Source organism: Phalacrocorax aristotelis, chromosome 2 (genome assembly GCF_949628215.1).
Source record: "Phalacrocorax aristotelis chromosome 2, bGulAri2.1, whole genome shotgun sequence".
In the NCBI taxonomy this organism is placed as follows: domain Eukaryota; kingdom Metazoa; phylum Chordata; class Aves; order Suliformes; family Phalacrocoracidae; genus Phalacrocorax; species Phalacrocorax aristotelis.
Window position 1 is genome coordinate 125,151,601 of NC_134277.1, and position 20,331 is coordinate 125,171,931.

A 20,331-nucleotide genomic window follows, 5' to 3' on the forward strand; every position below is an offset into this window, starting at 1 on the left:
CTTTTTTCTTACTCTGCCTTCTCCATTCTGCTTCCCTTCCTATCTCTTGTCTTTTGCCCAAATTGCTCTCCACCTTCATCTCAGCTTCCTCCCTTCTATTGCTTACACTTTTCTCTATTTGCTGTTTCCACCATTATTTTCATTTTGTAAGAAAAACAAAAAGACAGGCTTTCCTGACTGTTGCAGAAGAATTTAGAAGCTATCTTGGAGTGAACACACTCTCTATAGATCTCTAACTTTTCTTTAGGACTCTTACTATATATCCAGGTTTGCATGATAAATTTTAGAAACTAGAAGTACCGTGACAGATAGAAATTTGATTAGAACAAAAATCTTGTCATAAATGTTTGACTGTCAGAAGGTTGAGGTATATGCATTTTATTGTAATATGAAATGATCCATATTGTCCAAAGACATATGACACAAAGACAATATGTCCAGATACAGTGCATCATTAATGATGAATGTGGGATTCAATGTTAGGTATAATCAGTGTGTACTTTCTTAGATTCAGAGGGGAGATGTTATGTTAAATATGACAAAAAAGCGGACACAAATTTTAAATCCTCAGCTGAACCTAGGACTATATTTTTCCTGACGTTCAAGCATATTTAGTTCCAAACTATGTTTTATTAAGTATTTCCCTTATTTGCAGGTGGATTCATTTTTGGTGGAAGCTGTTTCTCTGAGTCATTTGCAAAAAGTGGTCATAGGACATGATGGAGAAGGCTACGGGGCTGGGATGTACCTCAAGATGGTAACAGTCAAGGAATCACAAGACTCAGACAAAGAATGGGTCTTCCCATGGTGGAATTGGCTTGATACTCATCTGGGGTTACGTGAGACTGTTTGTGAGATTGTGACAGTTGGTAAGTTCTTCTGCAAAACTGGCCTGCCTGTTTATATATGTCTGTGTGTGTGTGTGTGTGTGTGTGTGTGTACATAAAATTTGGCTACAGCTCTTTCAGATCTCTATAGTATTTTTCTTTTATTGAAGATGTGAATTTTCAGTTTGATCTTACTCTCGTAGGAAAACCACATCTGGTAAGGGCAAAGTTAATAAAATTCCATCCTGTCAATGTGTGTGTATGGAACACACCTCCCAAATTAAATTTAACACATTGTAATGGAAGATTTAAAGCAGTTTGGGATGTGTGCCTCATGGGGATAAATAGCTTAAGTTTTATGCACTACTTTCAGGTGGCTTAGGATCTCATTTGAAATCCAGAGAAAAGTTACTTTAGTGAAATGAGCCTAGTCTTTACCTGTTGTATTATTCCACAGCACAAAGCAACAGTTGTGGTATGCTCAGTTTCTGCTCATTTCAAGCCTACTACACTGCAAGTTGTGCAAAGCTAAACCTGGATGTATTTGGCAAAAGAATACACAACAGGACCTTTGGTCATTTAGAACTAATAGAAAAGATTCCTTACTTCAATCCTGTGGAAACAATTGCATGTAAAGTTAAATGAGCTACAAATTTTGCACAGAGGGAGTAAGACACCTTAGAATCATAAAATACCCATGATAGAAATACAGGTATTCAATTGTGCGATTATTTCTGAGTTGCAGAAAGTACATTTTACTGCACTGTTTCTTTCCATTAAATCATTTTAATTTCCTATAGAATGGTTAAAATGAAAGAAAATGAAGGATAACAGCAATTAATGAAGAAAAAGAGAGGGACATAGTAATATTGATCACCTGAGGATCTGGCAAATATTTTTGTCTGTTTATTATAGGTTTACCTGTCAGCCTTGCACCATTACAGCACAGGTTATATTGCTGGGTAAGATCCAGTTACAAGTGGAGTTCATTGGTATTATTCATTTTGCATTTGGTGCCTATTTGCTACAGGTGGCTGGTGTTTCTAAATGATAAAGTGGTTTTAGTAACATTGATTGCTTTTTTAAGAACAATTAATTAGACCTCTAAAAGGTGACTGAATGTTCTCTTAGTAATTAATTTTAAACATGACAATGAAAATACCTCGGTATCAAGAAAATACCTCTGAAACTAAATTTTAAACACAGGAAGAATATTAAGCTGTTAAATTCCTGGCAAAAATACATAATAAAGGTATTGATGTGTTATTCTTAGTGAACTGTTGCTATAGATACAACATAACCTGCAAATAGAGCTTTGTTTGTGTACTGTAAAGGCTATGATCCTGTTATATTATGCCATTCCCTCATGCTGTCATCTTTCCTCTGCTCTTTGATCATTTTTAAAGGTAGAAGATTGATTTCTACTCCTAAACTGCCTGAAATCAACATGAAGTCATCAGGTCTCTGGATAATGGACATCACTGGATCTGACTTGAGTGACGAAGAGGATCCAATATGCCTTTCTTTCATCTTCTATGGCAACTTGAGTCACAAAAAGTTGCCACTTCAAGTTACAGGAAAAGCAATTCAGATCAAAGTACTTCAACCTTTCTCTATTGAAAGAAAAACCTAGGAACTGTGTAGCCAGTAACCCACTTAATTTTAAGTTAAATTGTTTCTTTAAACTAAACTACCAAATTGATTTTTAATTCCTTTGTGTAGTTTGGCACAGGTCATCATTTTTGTTTGTAGGTAGTAACACTGTCACTTGAACAATGGTTTTTGAATGAGCAGATTCTCCCAATGTCTCATACTGAGAATGCCACACTAAGGGACATTGGTCCCTTAGTGCATAGTACAATATATACTGCACGGCAGGTACTGATTCTCAGGTTTTGTTGATCTCACAAAAGTAAGTAATTTGTAAACATACAATATGCCACAGGATACTATAGAGCTTTTGGGGCCAATGATGGAGAAGGAAGAATCATAAATGAGACAAAACTTACAGGAAGTTCATTTTTCTCTTTCATGTAATTTATTCATCCCTACCATCACGTTTCTCCAGGCTGTTTTTTCTTGCATGGTTTCTCTCTTTTTCTGCCAGTCATTGTCACTTTCTTTTTTCTCTTGATCAGCTCCTTTTTACCCACAGGTTTGCTCCTTTATTCAGTTCTTCTGCCCTTCCATCATTTGTCTTCACTTGCTACTATTACCCATTAACTGAAATATTGACAAGCTTCTGAGGTCTGCTTTCACTGAATTGTAGCCTGCTTCTTTCCCAATGCTCGCTCTTCCCTCTTGTAGCTATAATTCCTTCCCAGTGCCAACACTGTGATACTTTCACACTTTTCTTGTTCTGCTCTCCATAAGAGATCAGTTCAGTAGAATTTGGTACTGACCTGAAGGTAAATGCTGCAGACACCTCTTCTGGCTCAGGAGGTCCCTGAGCCACCAAGTGCTGGAAGCTAGGATGATATTAAAGGGAAGCATGACTACTACTTGTCCTGGTCTTGTACTGCTTGATCCATCCTTCTGCTGTCCCTTGTGGGTTTTGAGGAAATGGTTGATCCCTGTGAGAAAGCTGGAAGTTTTAACCTTGATTGGTTCCTCAGTCTTCATTTTAACCTTTGTTGGTTCATCCTGCAGTTGCAGAAACAAATATAAGGGAGGACTGAGGGAATAGGAGCAAGTGGGCAGACAGGAAAGTGGGAACTTCACAAGCCAGCTTTGCATTACAGAAATATGTCCATGAAGCCTCATCCTGAAAATTGTTTCTTCAGGCTTGACTGCTGGAACTGTGGAAGCAGGTAGCAAGAGAAAATCGGGGTGGGGGGAAAGGGGGTGAAGAAAGCCCTGGCAAAAAGCCCAAAGAGTGCATGAAAATATGATACTTTTCATTTTGGGGTTCATCAGAAAGCAGCCTTGGGTTTGTGAATGCAGAAACCGTTTCCTGGTTCTTCTTCCTACTAGTCAGGTAAATTGAACTTAATGACTGAGCTAAAGAAATAATTGGCTGTTTTTTGATGTTCCTCTTTTCTTTAAAGAAAGGGGAAGTAAGCAGGCTAGCCTAGGCCATAAACATGATCCAAAATGAGGAGTACCCAGAAGGTTTTCCTAAGTTTTTTTCCAAGAACCTCTGGTAAATATAGAGTATGAAGCTGGAAGTGCCCTGTCAGAGGAAAGGCTGAAGTCAGGTCATATACACTTCTACTAGCTGGGCAGTATTTGAAATGAAAGAGCAGAGGAAAGAATATGAGAAATAGAGAATAGGAAGAGGAAAAGACAACTTCTGTTTTCTCCCTTCTTTTTCCCTTACAGGGAAAATTATTGGTTTAAAACCAATAATTATATTTATCTAAGGTCTCCTCTAACTTACTCAAGCAATGGTATGTCACAGAGATGCTGTACTATCCCTAGTAGAACTGGAGGATTTTTTTTCTCAAGCATGAATGCAAGAAAAGCAAGACTTTAATGGACAGCTTCTCTATGAAAACGTGATGTAGGGTGAAGATGGAGATCTCTTCGATGTTCCCTCAAAATCAGATTAATTATCCTTCAGATTTATAGTTAATTGCACCATCTTTATTACAAGTTGTAAGAAATATTTTCAATAGCTTTCAAAATGTTTAGAGTTGACTAAAGCTTCTGTGCCTGCAAATAGTCTGCTGAATCAGTGTAATATATATCAACACTGTCTTGTTCTGTGTACAAATTTCAGCAGTGACTGCCACCACTCATTCTCAGATATAAAACCTCAAGAATTCCATCTCCTCATTCATGTTAGTAGATCAATTTGGTATTGATTAGAAAGAGAAAAATAGTAGCAGTTATAAATCTGCCCCAATTCTTTAACTACTGAAGTTTGTTCAACTGTTGCATACAGCTGGCAACTACATTTGATCTGGAACAATTAGAATGAGGTCCATGCATCTTCTCTTTTTCCTCACATAGGATGAACTGGCAGATATTGGCTCAATATACAAAGTTCAGGTAACTGGCCCACACAGCAAGATAAAAAAGCCGTGGCACTTAGATTTACTGCATATGAAGCACATAAGCACAAAGGAAGAGATGTATTTAGCTTTTGACTGCTGGTTCAACCCTAATGAAGACAAATGTGTGGAACTGCCAGCTCTCTATGCAGATCAGGAGCCTTTGCCTGGTAAGCTAAGTCGTTTTTTGTTACTGGGGTCAGGATCTGTCACTGGAACACCAGTATATCTCTTTTAGGCCTAAAATACTATGTGAGGATTTTCATAATAATTTGATATTAAGGAATGTGATGGTTTTGTACATGCATTTATCACAAAAGAAAGCTGAGAAAACAGAAATCATTGGTATCAGGACCACAGCAGATGCTATAACTGCTGACACCAAACATAGGATTTGGCTTCTTTCATGTTAGATGATGTTCCAGTTTTAGCTCTTGATTATTTATTATCTCTTTAAATTAACACTATGTCAGCTGAAGATGTGTACAAAATACCATCTACTGTGTGATATTACCTGAATCTTCCTATTCACAAAGAAATGTATGTGACCTAGAAACATAGTAAATTTTTAAGACTGAAAGAATTGCAGAATGCCTGCAAAACAGAGATAGAATTGTTAAAATGTGTTACAATTAGCCAGCAAAGAGATACCCAATTGCACCAGTGTTTGGTTGATGTTGATGAGAAATTTATAGCACAGCATATATTCCACAAAAATATGGACTGAGTTGCATGTTTCTCTACCGTTAGTAACACATGTGAATTGTATGACGCCAGAGAGATAATAAAGTGATTTCTCCCAGCCGCCCAGGAATATGGAGAGGAGCAACCAACTGCATACGGATAATTTGATCACTACCTATTTAAGAATAGGCTTCCCATCTATCCACCTCATTAGAATAGAGAGGATTGATGGGGATAGTAAAGATCATATATTGAAGCTTTTAGTGACAGTTAAGAGGTTTATTGCTAGAGGCTATAGTACAAAGAGTGTTCTGCTTAAACAGAAACTAATAGAAAAAGACGGAAGCAGCCCAGAAAAGGGAATAAAATATTCCATGTGAACTTTTGCACACTATTCTTTAAGGAGATTTTCCTAAATATTTCATCCCATTTAAAGCTGAAACTGGAACAAATAAAACACTGAAGACCTTTTAAATCTCTGGTTTTTGTGTGGGTTTGCATAATTTTAAACAATTAGTAGCCTTGTATTAATTTACTGAAAAAAAATATATTATTTTAGGGTTTTGATCTGTCAAATTCAAAATAACGTTGGAAGTTGGATATAATATATGCAGGTTGTACAATGCTGAATATAGTAAACCCAGAACTTGTTAAAAAGCTTTATTTCCCCAATTTATTTATGAATGACAGGAGAAATTTATAAGCATTGGTAATTATTTTCAGAATTCAAAATTGCTAGAAGTTTAACTACATATGAAAACTCCAGAAATTGAAACAAAAAACCCCTCTAGAATGCACTCCTCAAAGCCTCCATTATACTAAGAACCAAATGGAGATATTATCAGACATTATTATCCTGATTTTTAAAGCAATTCAGTTTTGAGGTATATTAGAAAGTTAAGGTGTTTTTCTTGCAAAATTTCTAAGAAAAAGATGTGTATATACTCTCCTTCAAAATGTAGTCCTTAGATAGGTAGTATCCACTAACCTAGGAAGTTTTTTACAAACCATTTTATGGAGTCCAGTGATCTACAACTGGAAGTGTTAATATCAGTTTTATTCTTTTTAGCCCCAATACTAATGAAGTCTAAAATTTCTGTTAGCCTCTTCCTTGTATTCCAGTTTGATTACTAGAGAAAAAAAATAATTCATTTTTATGTGCTTGCTCTCATTATTTCTTTGAAAGAGACATCCATTTATGGAGATGTCTCCAACGAGTGTCTTGAAAGAATAAATTCAAATAAAGACAAAAGAACAATTTTGAACAATATTGATTATTGCTCTCCCCAGTCAAAGCAAACAACAGGTATACAACTTTATAGGAAGCAAAGTAAATGCTAAAAACTAGACATCCAAATAAATAGTAACCTTTCTTAGTAATGTCAGTTGCCTAGCTGTAATGAAGGCCATACTAGTATAATTATTTCTGTTCTGAACTAACTCATTCCATGAGATTTAGCAAGGCAAAAATACATATCTCCACAAATTTGAAATATTCAGGAAAATTGTAATTCCTTTGTTAAAAGTAGTGCCCGCTCCCATTTTTTTCCTGCATCTACAAACATATTTGTTCCATGTTTATTCATCTCTTTCCAAGCTCTAATGTATTCTCTGTCCATGTCTCCTACATATCCCACCTCATCTGGTGTGTCGTGAGGATGCTTTTTCATGCCCAGTAAATCCCATCATATTTATCAGCTATCATTGAATCTATTCTAACTAACTAAAAACAAACAAAAAATATAATAAAATAAATTTAAAATGTGAATCCCTGAAATTGCTTTTTCTTCTATCTGTACAAATATTTCTTCTTAAAAGTGAGTGCCCAAGCCCAGACTATAGGTAACTGCCCAGATACAACTATATTAAAAACAACATCATATGATTCTACTGCATAATTTCATCAGGTTCTGTGGGATTATCTCAGAGCTGAATTTGTATTCTGGATATTAGCTAGTATCACAGAAGCAAATAATTACTTTTAATTTATTTTCTCTACTCTGTCCATCCTGGTATTTGTGAGCACATTATTTTAGTCTATCTGTATCATGGGCCAAATTATTTACCATGCACCTTTTCAGACTTTGGATTAAAAGACATTGATTAAAATTATTTTATGAGTTCTGTGATAATTCTGTGCAGGACATCGATGTGCTTATTAACACACTGGGTAAAAGTCATCGCACACAATAACAATATTTTAGATATCCTTGCTGTTAGACTTCATATTTCTTGATGATTTCTGGGTAATTTTTAGAATGCCATTATTTGCAACTGCGATTGAAAGCATGCACCAGGACTTTTATAGCAACAGGAGCTGTTTGAAGCTACAGTAAGAACTTTGCAATATGTAGCTGTCAAAGTAACTGTTGAAGATCAGCGTTACCTTCTCTTTACTAAAAGATTTTTAACACCAGTTGTGAACTGACCTCTTCTGGCTGACATTGGGCTCCTGTGACAGAAATAAACTGTTTCTGTCTGGAGTCTACTGACATCCTGCTACTCCTTCCTCCCCCAGACAAATCCGTTAACATAAAAACTTGAAGGATTTAAGTGCTTAACATCTGTAGTAAGAAACATCTGTATTAACAAACATATTGATCTTTATTAAAAGTCACCCATCTTTATGTTTTTATAGTTAATAGATAAAGTGTAACATTTCCAGTGCTTTGCTAATCACAACAGATCATTATTATGTAGTAGTGTACCATGATGTGTTCAGGCATGGAGAAGTAGTAACTCACTACATGATACTTAACTCTTCCAGACACAGTTCAGTCCAAAAGCTCATATTTATCAAATAATTCCTTTTTCATTAAAGTTACTGGTAAGCCTCATGTTATCTTCCAAATGAAAGCAGTTTAGAGATGCTTCAGCTAATGTAGTCTTTTGACTTATTAGGCTTATTAGCTCAAGCATGGCACCAAACTAGCATGAACCAGGCTGGCTCAGGCGCAGAGCTGGTGAAGTGAATCATGCTGTTCTGCTTACATTTACTGATTCAAATCCCTGCTCACTCAGGCGTGTTTCTACCACACTCTGTTGTGTAGGTTAGATGGACCCTGTCCTTTTGACTAGATTAATAAGGTCAGATATTCAACTGGCAAAAACTGATTTGCTCCACTGTCGTGAGCAGATCAGCTGTGTGGCTATATCGACTGATGATCTTGTCCCGAACCTTTAATGTCACAGAAAGGGTGATTTTAATTTTTTATGACTCTTTATGTGATAAATTAGCAGGGTTAGGCATCAAATGTGGTTTTCCACATTTTTTTTCCATAGAACCAAACAAACGTTTTAAAAATATTCCCGCCTACTCTACTCATCTTTGATTCTTAGTTGCCTAGCATTCATTTAAAAAACAAACTGATTAAATGGGGAATTATGACAATAACCTCTGGAATATTCATTCCCCATATTGCCTTTTTCTATTTATTTTACTATTTTGTAGAGTAGAATTTTGGCAGAAGCCTATGAAAAAAACAGTCCCTGTCAGCTGTATCCAACAGCTCTGAAATACAGCACCCTACCCTGCTCCATTTGCATTCTCATCCCTAACATCTCATCTTTTCATGAAGAACCTGACAATCTACAGAGGACAGCAGTAAGAGCAAAGGTCTTGAGAGCTCCAGCAGAAGAGGAGTTCATCTGATAGTTTGTTTCCTCACCAACAGTTTTTCTTACTATTTCCTGCTTTGTTGGAAAAATTACCTGCATTGCCTGATTTCATTACAAAGCTAATATCACAACAGTGTAAAAGGTTTATCTCTCTCCCTGACATTCAGAAAGGATGCAATTGTATCATTGAAACTGTTCACCCTTGACATGCTGTTGAGAGGTCTGTGGGCAAATGTTACTGAATTATCACAATTAATGATATCTGAATACATATTACATAGTAAATTAAAAAAAAAAAAGGCAAATTCAAAACATCCTCTGTCCTCTCTTTAATTCATGGCATTTTTCCCCTTTTAATGAGCATTAGGTGATCACTTTCAGTTTTGCACTATGTTGGCTTACATTTGAAACAGAGCTTTTCTAAATAGTATTGGGAAGAGACAAAGAATGGCAAGGTTGAATAGAACATCTTATTTTTGTAGATTTTTGTTGTTGGGGTACGTTCACCTTATAGTGAGGAGGGTCCCAAACTCCCCCTAAGAACTTTTACCCCATTTCCCAGCATCCCTTTTGTCTAATGCCTTCCTTTGTAGGGGTTGTTTTGCATATTTGTTTTACTTACATAGTGGAAGTCCTTTCTCTAATCTAAAACCTTTGAAAATTAATGGGAAATATTTGCTGTGATTACACTAAACTTTAAATTATGCATCAATAGATTCAGCAGATTCAGCTGAAAATACTGATTCAGCAAAAAAAATAGATATGTTTCTAATTTTCAGTGTATAGCTCATTTGCATAATACTTGTGTGATTAAAGCTAAGCTTGTGATTATTTTGTACAGAATATCAGTGATTCAGGACAAAAGCAGTAAAGATAATTGTGAGCACTGTGATTTCTAATCCGTCCTACGTGAGTGATCAGATCTGTGGACCAAACTTTTCTGAGCTTATTCACACAAGCAGCCTTTTGACTTCAATGAATCTGCTTATATGACCAATGTGTACAGGCAAGGAAACACTATAGGTGAATGGCACAGAATCTCACCTTCATTTCCTAATTCCTCTAAAAGCAAAAATGTCACTGGCTAAATGGCAAAGGGACACCTGGACAGCCCATCTACTTTCAACTATCTGGATCGCCAGTAAAAGCAAGTCTGCGTTGATACACTGGCTTTAATGCAGCTACATTGTCTTTCACCTGGCCATGTATATTTAAATGTCTTGAAGAGAGTGATGAGATACATTAGGGCCCCAGTCTAGAAAAACTCTTGGTTTACTTCTTATCATCAAACATGAGCAATGCTGTCAATTACAAGTACTTTCCCAGCTCTTGGTTTAAACGATTTAAAAAAAATTAAATCCCAGGGGAAGTCCCTGAAGTAAAGTAAATAATGCTGCAGTGAAATAAAGTTACTTTTCAGAAGACAGGTTTTCTCAGATGTCATCCCCGTGTACTGAAAGATGAAGAGAAACAAAGTCATTTCAGAAGTTTATTGCAAGGAGCACACCTTTGTCAGCAGCCTGATATAGCCCTTATTATTTAATGAACCCTTTTAGTTAGTAATTTTAAAATCAATATGCAAACCCACCCTTTAGGACCCTTGTTCCAGTGATGTGAACTTTTTATTTTAGACATATAAAGAAATAGCTATATAAGATGTCACAATATTTGCATTCAGGTCTTTTGTTATAACACTTAATATGAATAGCACCAATTTGTGAATAGGGCTGTAAGAAATGCTTAAAAATAAATATCCTCAAAACACTTTCTTTTCCTCCCTGTTTTCCTATCACCTACACATGAAAATAAATGACAGCCTTAGTTTCTGGATTCTAACAATCGTTCTCAAACCTACCAGAAATTTCTAACAATTATATCTTTTTAAAGGACGTACAGTTGGGCTAAACTGGGCCATTTCTATCTTGGTATAAATTTGATTCAAGAAGCAAACTGTACTGAAAATATCAGATGTTTCCAAGATCTATACTCAAACATTTGTGTATCCTGTGATGTATTTTAGGCTGAAATATGTATTTCAGACTCAAATAATGTGTGTTTCAATGCTCTCTATCTTGTATTGTTAATTGTGAGAGTCAAAGTGCTCCTTATTTCCTCCCTGATCATGCCTGTCTAAAGCACCGTTTCCCTTCTTTGCACACAAGCATTTCATGGGAAAGCAGATATTGTACAGCCAGCCAGGTCCCAGGTAGGGACGAGTGTAGAGTGAGGCTGGAAGACTCTCCAGCATGTAGCCGTCACATAGCCTAGATGTTGTCTGTATCTGCTTTACTGCACCAGTGATGAAGGGTGTGGGAGTTGGGGCTGAACAGCTTGGAGTCATCAAAGATAGCTCAGGATTTGTAAAATGTTGGATTTTAAGGGTGCTCAGTCCTTAAAGAAAAAACAAACCAACCAGTCTTGAAGCTTGTGACAAAAAAAAGTTCAAAAGAAAATACCTGCATTCTTGAATACATTCGTGGTACATTGCTTATTACTCATATCCCAAATGTGACTTTGCATTTTACAGTGGATAAAAATGGTTTCCTCCTTCTGAAAAATATCAGAAAGGTGTGCTTTACAAACCTGTGCTGCTGCAAGATAATAGCTTTTTTTCTTAGGCCGAAGTAATGATGCTGGTCGTTAGAAGCAGAGGAACATTCAGGCCATCTATGTTCAGACTCCTCATTTTTAATGTCTATCCCTAGAATATATGGGATCCCGTCATAGGTGTTTTCTGCAGCACTTGCTTTTCCCTGCTGACTACATAAGGAACACATTCCTAATATAGGCACCAAAGTTAGATTTGTGAAGTGACAGCACTGGCATTGTGCAGATTTATTACCGTAATGTGAGTAAGAGCAGACTTGAAACACTAGGGGATAAAAAGCCAACCCCAAAAAACCTCTGCCTATTTGTCCTGGGCTCCTTGTCAATTTGATGCAAATAACCATGAATATTGAGATTGTGATCTGTTTCTGTTTAAGTGTTTCCTTGCTCCTTGTTTCCATGATAAACTCAGGGGCTAGAATAGGTCATTTAAAAAATGAACATAGGATTTTTCCATTAACTTTCTTTGGAATTAATGCAATCTGGTCTCATCTGCATCACTCCCCTGTATATTGCATCATAAATAGGCAAGGAAGCAGAAACTCCACATAGTGGCCACAGGTGTCTCTTCTAATCAGTTTACTACAATCACAGCTGAGAAAATCAGGAAAGCTTTCCCTTAAACTCAAATTTCACATAGCTGATCTGTATTTGTGGGTTATTATACAGTACATGGGAAGTTCTTTGGAAACTGATACAAAATATGAAGATGTTTTTCTATGTATGTATTAAAGCTGATGAAAGAATTTTTAATTCATTATTTCAGTTTTAACATTAATGTGTTTTAACTTCAAGAACACTGTAATAGTATTATGGTCTGACTAGTGATAAAGCCTGATAGTCTTGATGTGTCCATTCATTGGGAGATAATTACATGAGTTTAAAGCTTAAGACTATCAGGTCCCAGCTTTCTTCTAAGCCACTTTATAAGTGTAAGCTCCCATTTCATTTCAAGGAGAAAATGATACACATGTAGGGAAGGAGGGAAGGAACAAAGAAATATGAGTAAATAGTCTTAGAGACCAGAACCTGGAGCTTTCCAAACAGCATTTATACATGAAGTATTTCTTAGAAAGGGGTTCCCTGCCTTAGGGGAAGGGGACAGTGCCTCAGGCAGCAGCCAGTAGCGCTGATTTTCTGGGAGCCGTGTCAGAGCAGAACAAATCTGCATTCTGCAGATTGCCAGGCAGGGAGTTATACAACAGGAATGTGTTTTTGTTACGTATTTCACCAGGATGGAAGAGACCTGTGCTCCCTGTTCTGTGGAACAGTACAGGATTCAGATGAAATTTGCAATGGTTTCTACCAGGGATTGGTACATAATGCAGATGTTGGGCAAGAAGACAAGGATCATTTCCTCCTGCTGACTTTTTGTTTTTGCATGTGTACTTTTTCTGAAGTTGTGGAATACGCAATCCATTTGCACACGGGAGACTTGAAGAAAGCAGATGCCACTGGTGAGGCCTATCTTTGTATACAAGGAGAAAAGAGTGACTCGGGGAAACGATGGCTTAACTTGAGAAACAGCCTGATCACTTTCGCTAGGGGGCAGGTAAAACCATGAGGGAAAAATGTAACTGAATCTGCAAGTGTCTTTTTGTTAAAACTTATGTTTACATGAAAGTTTTCATGGACAGAGTATCAAAAATACTAATGTTTTATATTTCATATAGACAAAATTTTCTCTTGTAACTAAGGGGTGATTGTCTCTATAGGTAACATGTTGCTTTTAAGCATCACCAGCATTGTGCTACACTGAAACAGTTAAGCTGTGAAGCAATTCTGAGTTAGACTAAATATACCCTAAAAGTTCTATTTTTATATTCCAGATGTTTAAGGACAGCGAGGTACCAGTGCTTTCTTAAAATACGCCTGGTTGCCAGAACTGATAACATTTCTGTAAGATATCTTGCCTTTGTACCTACTTTAGATCATGACCTTTTCTTGTTAACTTTCCTGATGCTAATGTCACTGTTCCAAGCAGAGTTTTGTTTTTTCATGTTTCAAAATCTTCCACCCACTTATTGCTTTTAAACATGATAAACACATTCTTGATTTCTGAGGCTTAAAGGGCTTTTCCTAGAAGAGTAATTCCTGGAGTAGTTATTGGCATCAGAACAAAGTAACTAAAACAAATTTCAGATCAAAAGGAAATATCTACTTCAGATCAAAAGGAAGTGTCTAGCTGATACTTTACTAGACCCTACTGTTTGCTCTGAGTTTAAGTTTGGAACTTAAGGGAATCATAAAATCATTGCAAAGTACATAGGAATCTTCTTCTGGGGAGGGCAGGAGGGAGTATTTAATTGTCATCAGCCAATCCAGGTTAGTTTGTTCTTATGTAGAAATCTGCTTGAAATATCACAGAATCACAGAACAGTACGGGTTGGAGGGACCTCTGGAGATCACCTCATCCAACCCCCCTGCTTGAGCAGGGACACTTAGAGCAGGGGGCACAGGAACGTGTCCAGGTGGGGTTTGAATGTCTCCAGGGAAGAAGACACCACAACCTCCCTGGGCAGCCTGTTCCACTCCTCTGTCACCCTCACAGGAAAGAAGTTTCTCCTCATATTGAGGTGGAACTTCCTGTGTTCCAACTTGTGCCCATTGTGCCTTGTCCTGTCATTGGGCACCACTGAAAAGAGTCTGGCCCCATCCTCTTGACACATACACTTTAGATATTCATAGGTATTGATGAAATCCCCCCCTCAGTCTTCTCTTCTTCAGGCTGAACAAACCCAGGTCTCTCAGCCTTTCCTCATAAGGGAGATGCTCCAATCCCCTGAGCATCTTGGTAGCTCTCTGCTGGACTTGCTCAAGCAGTTCCCCGTATTTCTTAAACTGGGGGGCCCAGAACTGGACACAGTACTCCAAATGTGGCCTCACTAGGGCAGAGTAGAGGGGGAGGATAACCTGCCTCGACCTGCTGGCCACACTCCTTTTGATGCAGCCCAGGATATTGTTGGCTTTCTTGGCCACAAGGGCACAGTGCTGGCTCATGGTCAGCTTGTTGTCCACCAGCACTGCCAGGTCCTTCTCAACAGAGCTGCTTTCCAGTAGTTCAGCCCCCAGCGTGTACTGGTGCTTGGGGTTGTTCCTCCCCAGGTGCAGGACCTTGCACTTGCTTTTGTTGAATTTCATGAGGTTCCCCTGGGCCCAGCTCTCCAGCCTGTCCAGGTCTTGCTGGATGGCAGCACAGCCTTCTGGTGTATCAGCCACTCCTCACAGCTTGGTATCATCAGTGAACTTGCTGAGGTTACACTCTATCCCATCATCCAGGCCACTGATGAATATATTAAATAGGACTGGACCCAGCGCAGACCCTGGGCAACACCGCTAGTGACAGGCCTCCAACCAGACTCTGCTCTGCTGATCACAACCCTCTGAGTTCTGTTGTTGAGCCAGTTCTCAAGCCACCTCACTGTCTACTTGTCTAACCCACCCGTATGCTTCATTTACTCTTTAATCATGCCTCTGTTTATTTAATCTGCTTTTCTTTTCACTTCTAAAGATTCTAGAAGACACAATGATTTTTGTATGAAAACCAAATTAAATCATTGTTAGTCATTACGTCCTCAGTATTCCTTTATTTTCTTTCTCCATTGTGGAAGAGAATATGCATGCCCAATGTCATGCTCGTCAAGAACTGATCAAACTGCTAGCTCAGATTTCACAAAATAAATCTGAAAATAATAATGACAGGATAGTAGGGTTCATCTGGCTTTACAAAGTAATGTAGGGAATTTTATAGATTAATCTTTTTGGTGGTATAGATAATAGTTACATATAATATATCTTAAAGATAATACCTTAGAGAAATCTGAACAGCTAGACTGTTTGAAACAATGGATAAGGTTCAGTACAGACTGAAAGAGGGACTGATTCCTCTTTCTTTGAAAAAAATGGAATTGTCCTGAGCTTTTTCTTTTTTAATTCTTTATTTTGTAAGAATGTATGTTAAATTTTCATTAAGAGTAAAACTTGTAGAGAAAACTGTGTGAACAATACAATTGACTTCTGTGACTACTCACTTCAGTGGAGATATAACTTATCTGCAAAATCATGAGGATTTTTTCTGTATAATTCATATTCTGTGCCAGTTTTTGAATGGGACTGTTCAGGAGGCTAAATCCTTCATCTGAAACTATAAAGGGCTCTTCTGTATCCTGGGCTATAGCACCCTTATGTTCTTCTTATAGAAACGATTTCAAGTAACAGCTGTTTGCTGTTTGGGTATTCATTTTCTGAGTTTTCTTTACTCTAACTTGCCCTCAAATGCCTGATTCTCTGTTCTTAGTCTTTGCTCTTTTTTTTCTAGATGACTCTTGTGATCAGTATGGTTCTCACAGGTAGCATGAATTTTTGTATGCCATTGTACTTGGCAGCAACTACGGGAACAATACATTTTTATTGTTTGTTTTCAAGCCCACAAACTGGTCCCCAACTTTTGTATTTAAATTGCATTTTCAACCCAACCTTTCCAAGACAACTTCTGTCTACAACAGGGTAGCTCATGAAGTCACAAGAAATGAGAGTCTTACTCGCAGCTATTTTATTCCACATCTAGTTTCCCAAAAGAGTAGATGAGTCCGTTCATGAATAGTATGTTTCCAAACCTCGTTTCTTCAGGCCCAATTCAAAAAAAAGCCAATAAATATACACTTTAAGCAATGTGTGTCCTCAGTGTCAGTGTGCATACTTATGTGAGCTCTCCCACTGATTATGAAGGAAGATGACTGCACAAAGAAGAAAAACGTGTATATGCAAGAAGGTGAATATACTATGAAGATTTACAGTAGGGAAAAAAGGGAAGATTCTGTGAGGTCTATTCATCATGCAAGTCTGTTTCATGTGGAAAATTTGACCTATTATAGATATCGCTTCATTTAAAAAACCCTTATCTCAGATATTATTCACTTCTTTCTCCTTTTCCTGCCTAATTCCCAATAAATTAACTGAATTTTAGTGAAAATGAAATTTCTCCAGATTTTCAGAATCCTTAGACATCTATTGTTCATCAGTTTCATTGGGAGTTAGGTTCTGGATCAAAGTAACTTTCAATACAAGCAGTAATTGATCTGAGTTGGTTATTTCAGCTCACGAAGGTACTAGAAATGAGCACTTTATTGCTAGTGTGTGTACCTGATCTTTCCAAAATTACTTCCTATTAAATACAGCAGCATTTTGAAATTCATAATTCATCATATTAACTGGATCAGAAAATATCAGTTATATCAGGTAATGTTTAATTATGAACTCAAAGGCAATAGAATGGCAAAAAACAAGATAAATTTTCTTCCACTGAGATACAAAACAATGACCAGACACACAAGGCTAAACTGATATATATTGAAAAGGAGATACATATTAAGTTTAACTAAAATATAATTTTGATTGTTTTCATATTGCAGGTGGATGTTTTCAAAATCAAAGCAGTATACCTTGGCAGGTTGAACCAAGTTCTTGTTGGATTTAAGAGTCTAAAAAAAGGTCAGCAATTTTTTCAGTTAATGTATGGTAATAATGATGTAGATTATCAGATTTGGGAGATCCTAGAACTTCAGAAATGTCTTAAAATCAAGATTAAAAATCACAAATGATTTTTTAGAAGTTCTAGAAAATTTGAAATTGCTTTCCATTTGCTGCTGTTTGTTATTTCTGTTGGACTATACACGTCAAGTATCCAGCTTGGTTTTACTAAAATATGTAAAGGATTCCTAGGAAATGTCATGACAGTGTAAAATGGTAAAATTATATGTGAAACTTTTCTCCATAAAAGTTATTATGTATTTATAGGTACAGTCAACAAAGCTTTAGTTTTTCAGGAAGCAATATGACAACATGCTTTTGTAATTTTTGACATTTTTTTTTCTTCCTCTCCATTTTTAGATGATGGACATTTTCATTTTAAAAGATAATTATTTTTTAGGACTAAATGCTTCCAGGTTAAGATAAGAACAGAAAAATCAGTTCATCAGATTGGGAAATGGAACCTGGAAGAAAGGCTCTTCTGGCCTCATAGCTTTTTTCTCCTAACCCATGAGAGATATATACTTTTTAAAGGGATTCTGCGTATGTGAGGTTGAGTGGCAGATAAAAAGGCTGCACTTCCTTCAGCATTTTTTTCTTGTCCTCCTTCCAACTCCAGAGCAGCTGTTGGAGTTTAAGAAAATTGCTTACTTCTTCAAAATAAATAGCAACAACAAGGAGCATCATGAATTTTTATTTTCCTCAATGCTTTGGCTACAATTTTGTCCCATTATTTTTTAGAGGCAACAGAACAGAGATTCTACAGATATCCTCATTCTGCAGATAATGTTGATAATGGAGATAAGATTGTTCCAGAGCGTGATAAGCTGAGTCTCTTGTTCTTTAATCTTTATCAAAAAAACCCAAGACTATAAAGATGACTCTGTAGGTTAAACTTAGACTCAGAAAAGCTGATTTGGAGACTATTCCCCACATATTTCCTAGATGGTAATATTAAATTAATGATTTCTGTGTACATTGTGTGTAATGTAATTCATCATTAATGGTGAATGATCAAACTTCCGTTGCCTTCACCAGGACTTGTAGTATAACCAAGTTTACCGGGACACAGAGGTCTAAGTCTTCAAATATTTTTTTTGTCCAGAGTATCAACACAATGGTCTCAATCAAGAGAAAACCTTCAGCTGAAGTTTGTGCCTTATTAGATAGCACAGAACCTCACCAGAAAGTTAGTTGAGTGGATTTTCTAATGGCTGATGTGGTAGAAATCCTGATAAATTTTTCCTTTAGGATATTGACAATATCATTTCCTATGAGCAATTTCTTGTGTCTAGAGATCTCATATAGAAGCCTTTTCATACTTTGTGACACTAATAAATCATTAAATCAAATCTATCCCTATGTTTAATTTCACAAGGTCTGTAAAAACTTTAAGACTTCTTCACTTTGTTGAATATTTTGGAGTGTAGGGGAACAGACAAAACCACATATACACACAGCCAATATATTTTCAGAAGTTTTATTTCCTTAAGAAGTCCAGCAAAAGAAAATGTTTTATTGATTTTCTAAAGGCAGAAACTTATGACTGCATATACAGAACATTTTGTTGCTTAAATGGTATAAATTAATAATGTTCTGCTTATTTTCAACCAGATGAGTGGTTCTTGGAAAAAATTGTTATAAAAGAAGTCCTCTACCCTTTTTCTGCACATGTTTTTGTTCACAATGACTGGATCAATAAATGCTCCAAGAAAAATTTTGTAGAAGTGGCAATTCCGCTCAAAGGTAATACCAGCAGAAATGTCCTTTATTTGCACAAATGACTACTGCACGGCAGTGCAGAACAGAGCCAGTACAAGGCTACTTCACAATGTAGGCAGAACTGAGCATTGGTACCCCAATGCTGAGGGGCAGGTGCCTGGACCGATGTGAATCACACCTTCTATAAACAAGGTGGAAAAAATTATGCCTGGGATGGAGGAGATGGAAATGGCAGTATTGAAAGAGTCTCCTCTGGCAGCACGTATCCTGTCCTTGCAACAATACAGAGAAGATAGGCATGGCCCCTACATAAGTCTGACATGGATTCATGAAGCAGCTGGGCTGGTTTTCTACACCTCCACAGGGCTAAAATGAGTAATGAGGGTTTTGCAGCTTTGTTACCTGACTTTCCTGTGCTAGATCCAGCACTACTGGCTTATACTGCCTTACAACTTAGACACGGGCTCTGAGTATGTTTGTTTTCATTGCAGAAACATCTGTGACATCTCTTCTCACAAAAATTTTTGATACTAAAAGCAGAGGACGATGGCAAACATGGGTGCACTGTACACAAGTACCAGAAGATGTTCCTGATATTCATGTTGTTGTATTTGGGAGAAAAGGGAAATCCCCTGCACAGGAAGTCCAGAATCTGAATGATAATCCATTTTTGGTCGGTTTCTTTTTTATTTCATACAAATCTTACCAAACAGTTTCAGTAAAGTAAGAGTTGTAGCCAATATATGTGAATTGTGTGGAATGGTTTCTTGTCAGAGTTAATGTTTATACCTGCATGTCTTAAACAGCACTTGGAGAACTTCTCACATGTGGGCTAGTACATATCACTGATGAAAACTCTCTTGAGCAAATGCCAACTTTGACCTGAAAACCATCATTAACTTTGAATTAAGATTAGTAGGCCTTAACAGGAAGAAAATAAATAATGAAGCTATTCCATACTTCCTTTACATTCTATTTCTCAACCCTCAACTGATTAGTTTTCACTACTTACAAGCTGTGTCTCTCTACAACAGTCCTGGGCTTGGGCAAATACCAATTCTGTAGCTTGCACTGAACTTAATGGCAGGTTCTGGATGGGTGTGTGAGCCTTGGTCACCCCTTTCAAAAGGTTTTTATTATTAAATGTGGGGAAAAAAGTCATTACCTGTCTTTTGTAAAAAAGCAGTATGAGCATCACTTGCTTAACTGCTACAAGACAAAAAGTTACAAGCAGCAGTATATGATATGAATTACAGAAACCAGCCATCCTTTCTTTTGAGCACTAGAATAACTGAGAACAGAACCAATAGTGAGGGCTAGAAATCATCTTGAGTTCAAAATGTCAGTTC

The 20,331-nt window shown here is 37.0% G+C and overlaps 1 protein-coding gene and 1 non-coding gene across 2 annotated transcripts in view; both read left to right on the forward strand.

The window, feature by feature from the left end:
* LOC142053409 (lipoxygenase homology domain-containing protein 1-like) overlaps nt 1-20,331 on the forward strand; it is a 178,677-nt gene that overhangs the window by 107,276 nt on the left and 51,070 nt on the right. Inside the window, exons 33-39 of the mRNA XM_075085026.1 lie at nt 656-869; nt 2,234-2,424; nt 4,782-4,992; nt 13,132-13,283; nt 17,143-17,221; nt 18,875-19,006; nt 19,474-19,655. Coding sequence (XP_074941127.1) covers nt 656-869; nt 2,234-2,424; nt 4,782-4,992; nt 13,132-13,283; nt 17,143-17,221; nt 18,875-19,006; nt 19,474-19,655 — 1,161 coding nt within the window. The remainder of the gene's footprint in view (nt 1-655; nt 870-2,233; nt 2,425-4,781; nt 4,993-13,131; nt 13,284-17,142; nt 17,222-18,874; nt 19,007-19,473; nt 19,656-20,331) is intronic.
* Nucleotides 19,228-19,333, forward strand: LOC142054072 (U6 spliceosomal RNA). The gene has a single exon (XR_012659418.1). It is a non-coding gene; the product is annotated as a U6 spliceosomal RNA (small nuclear RNA).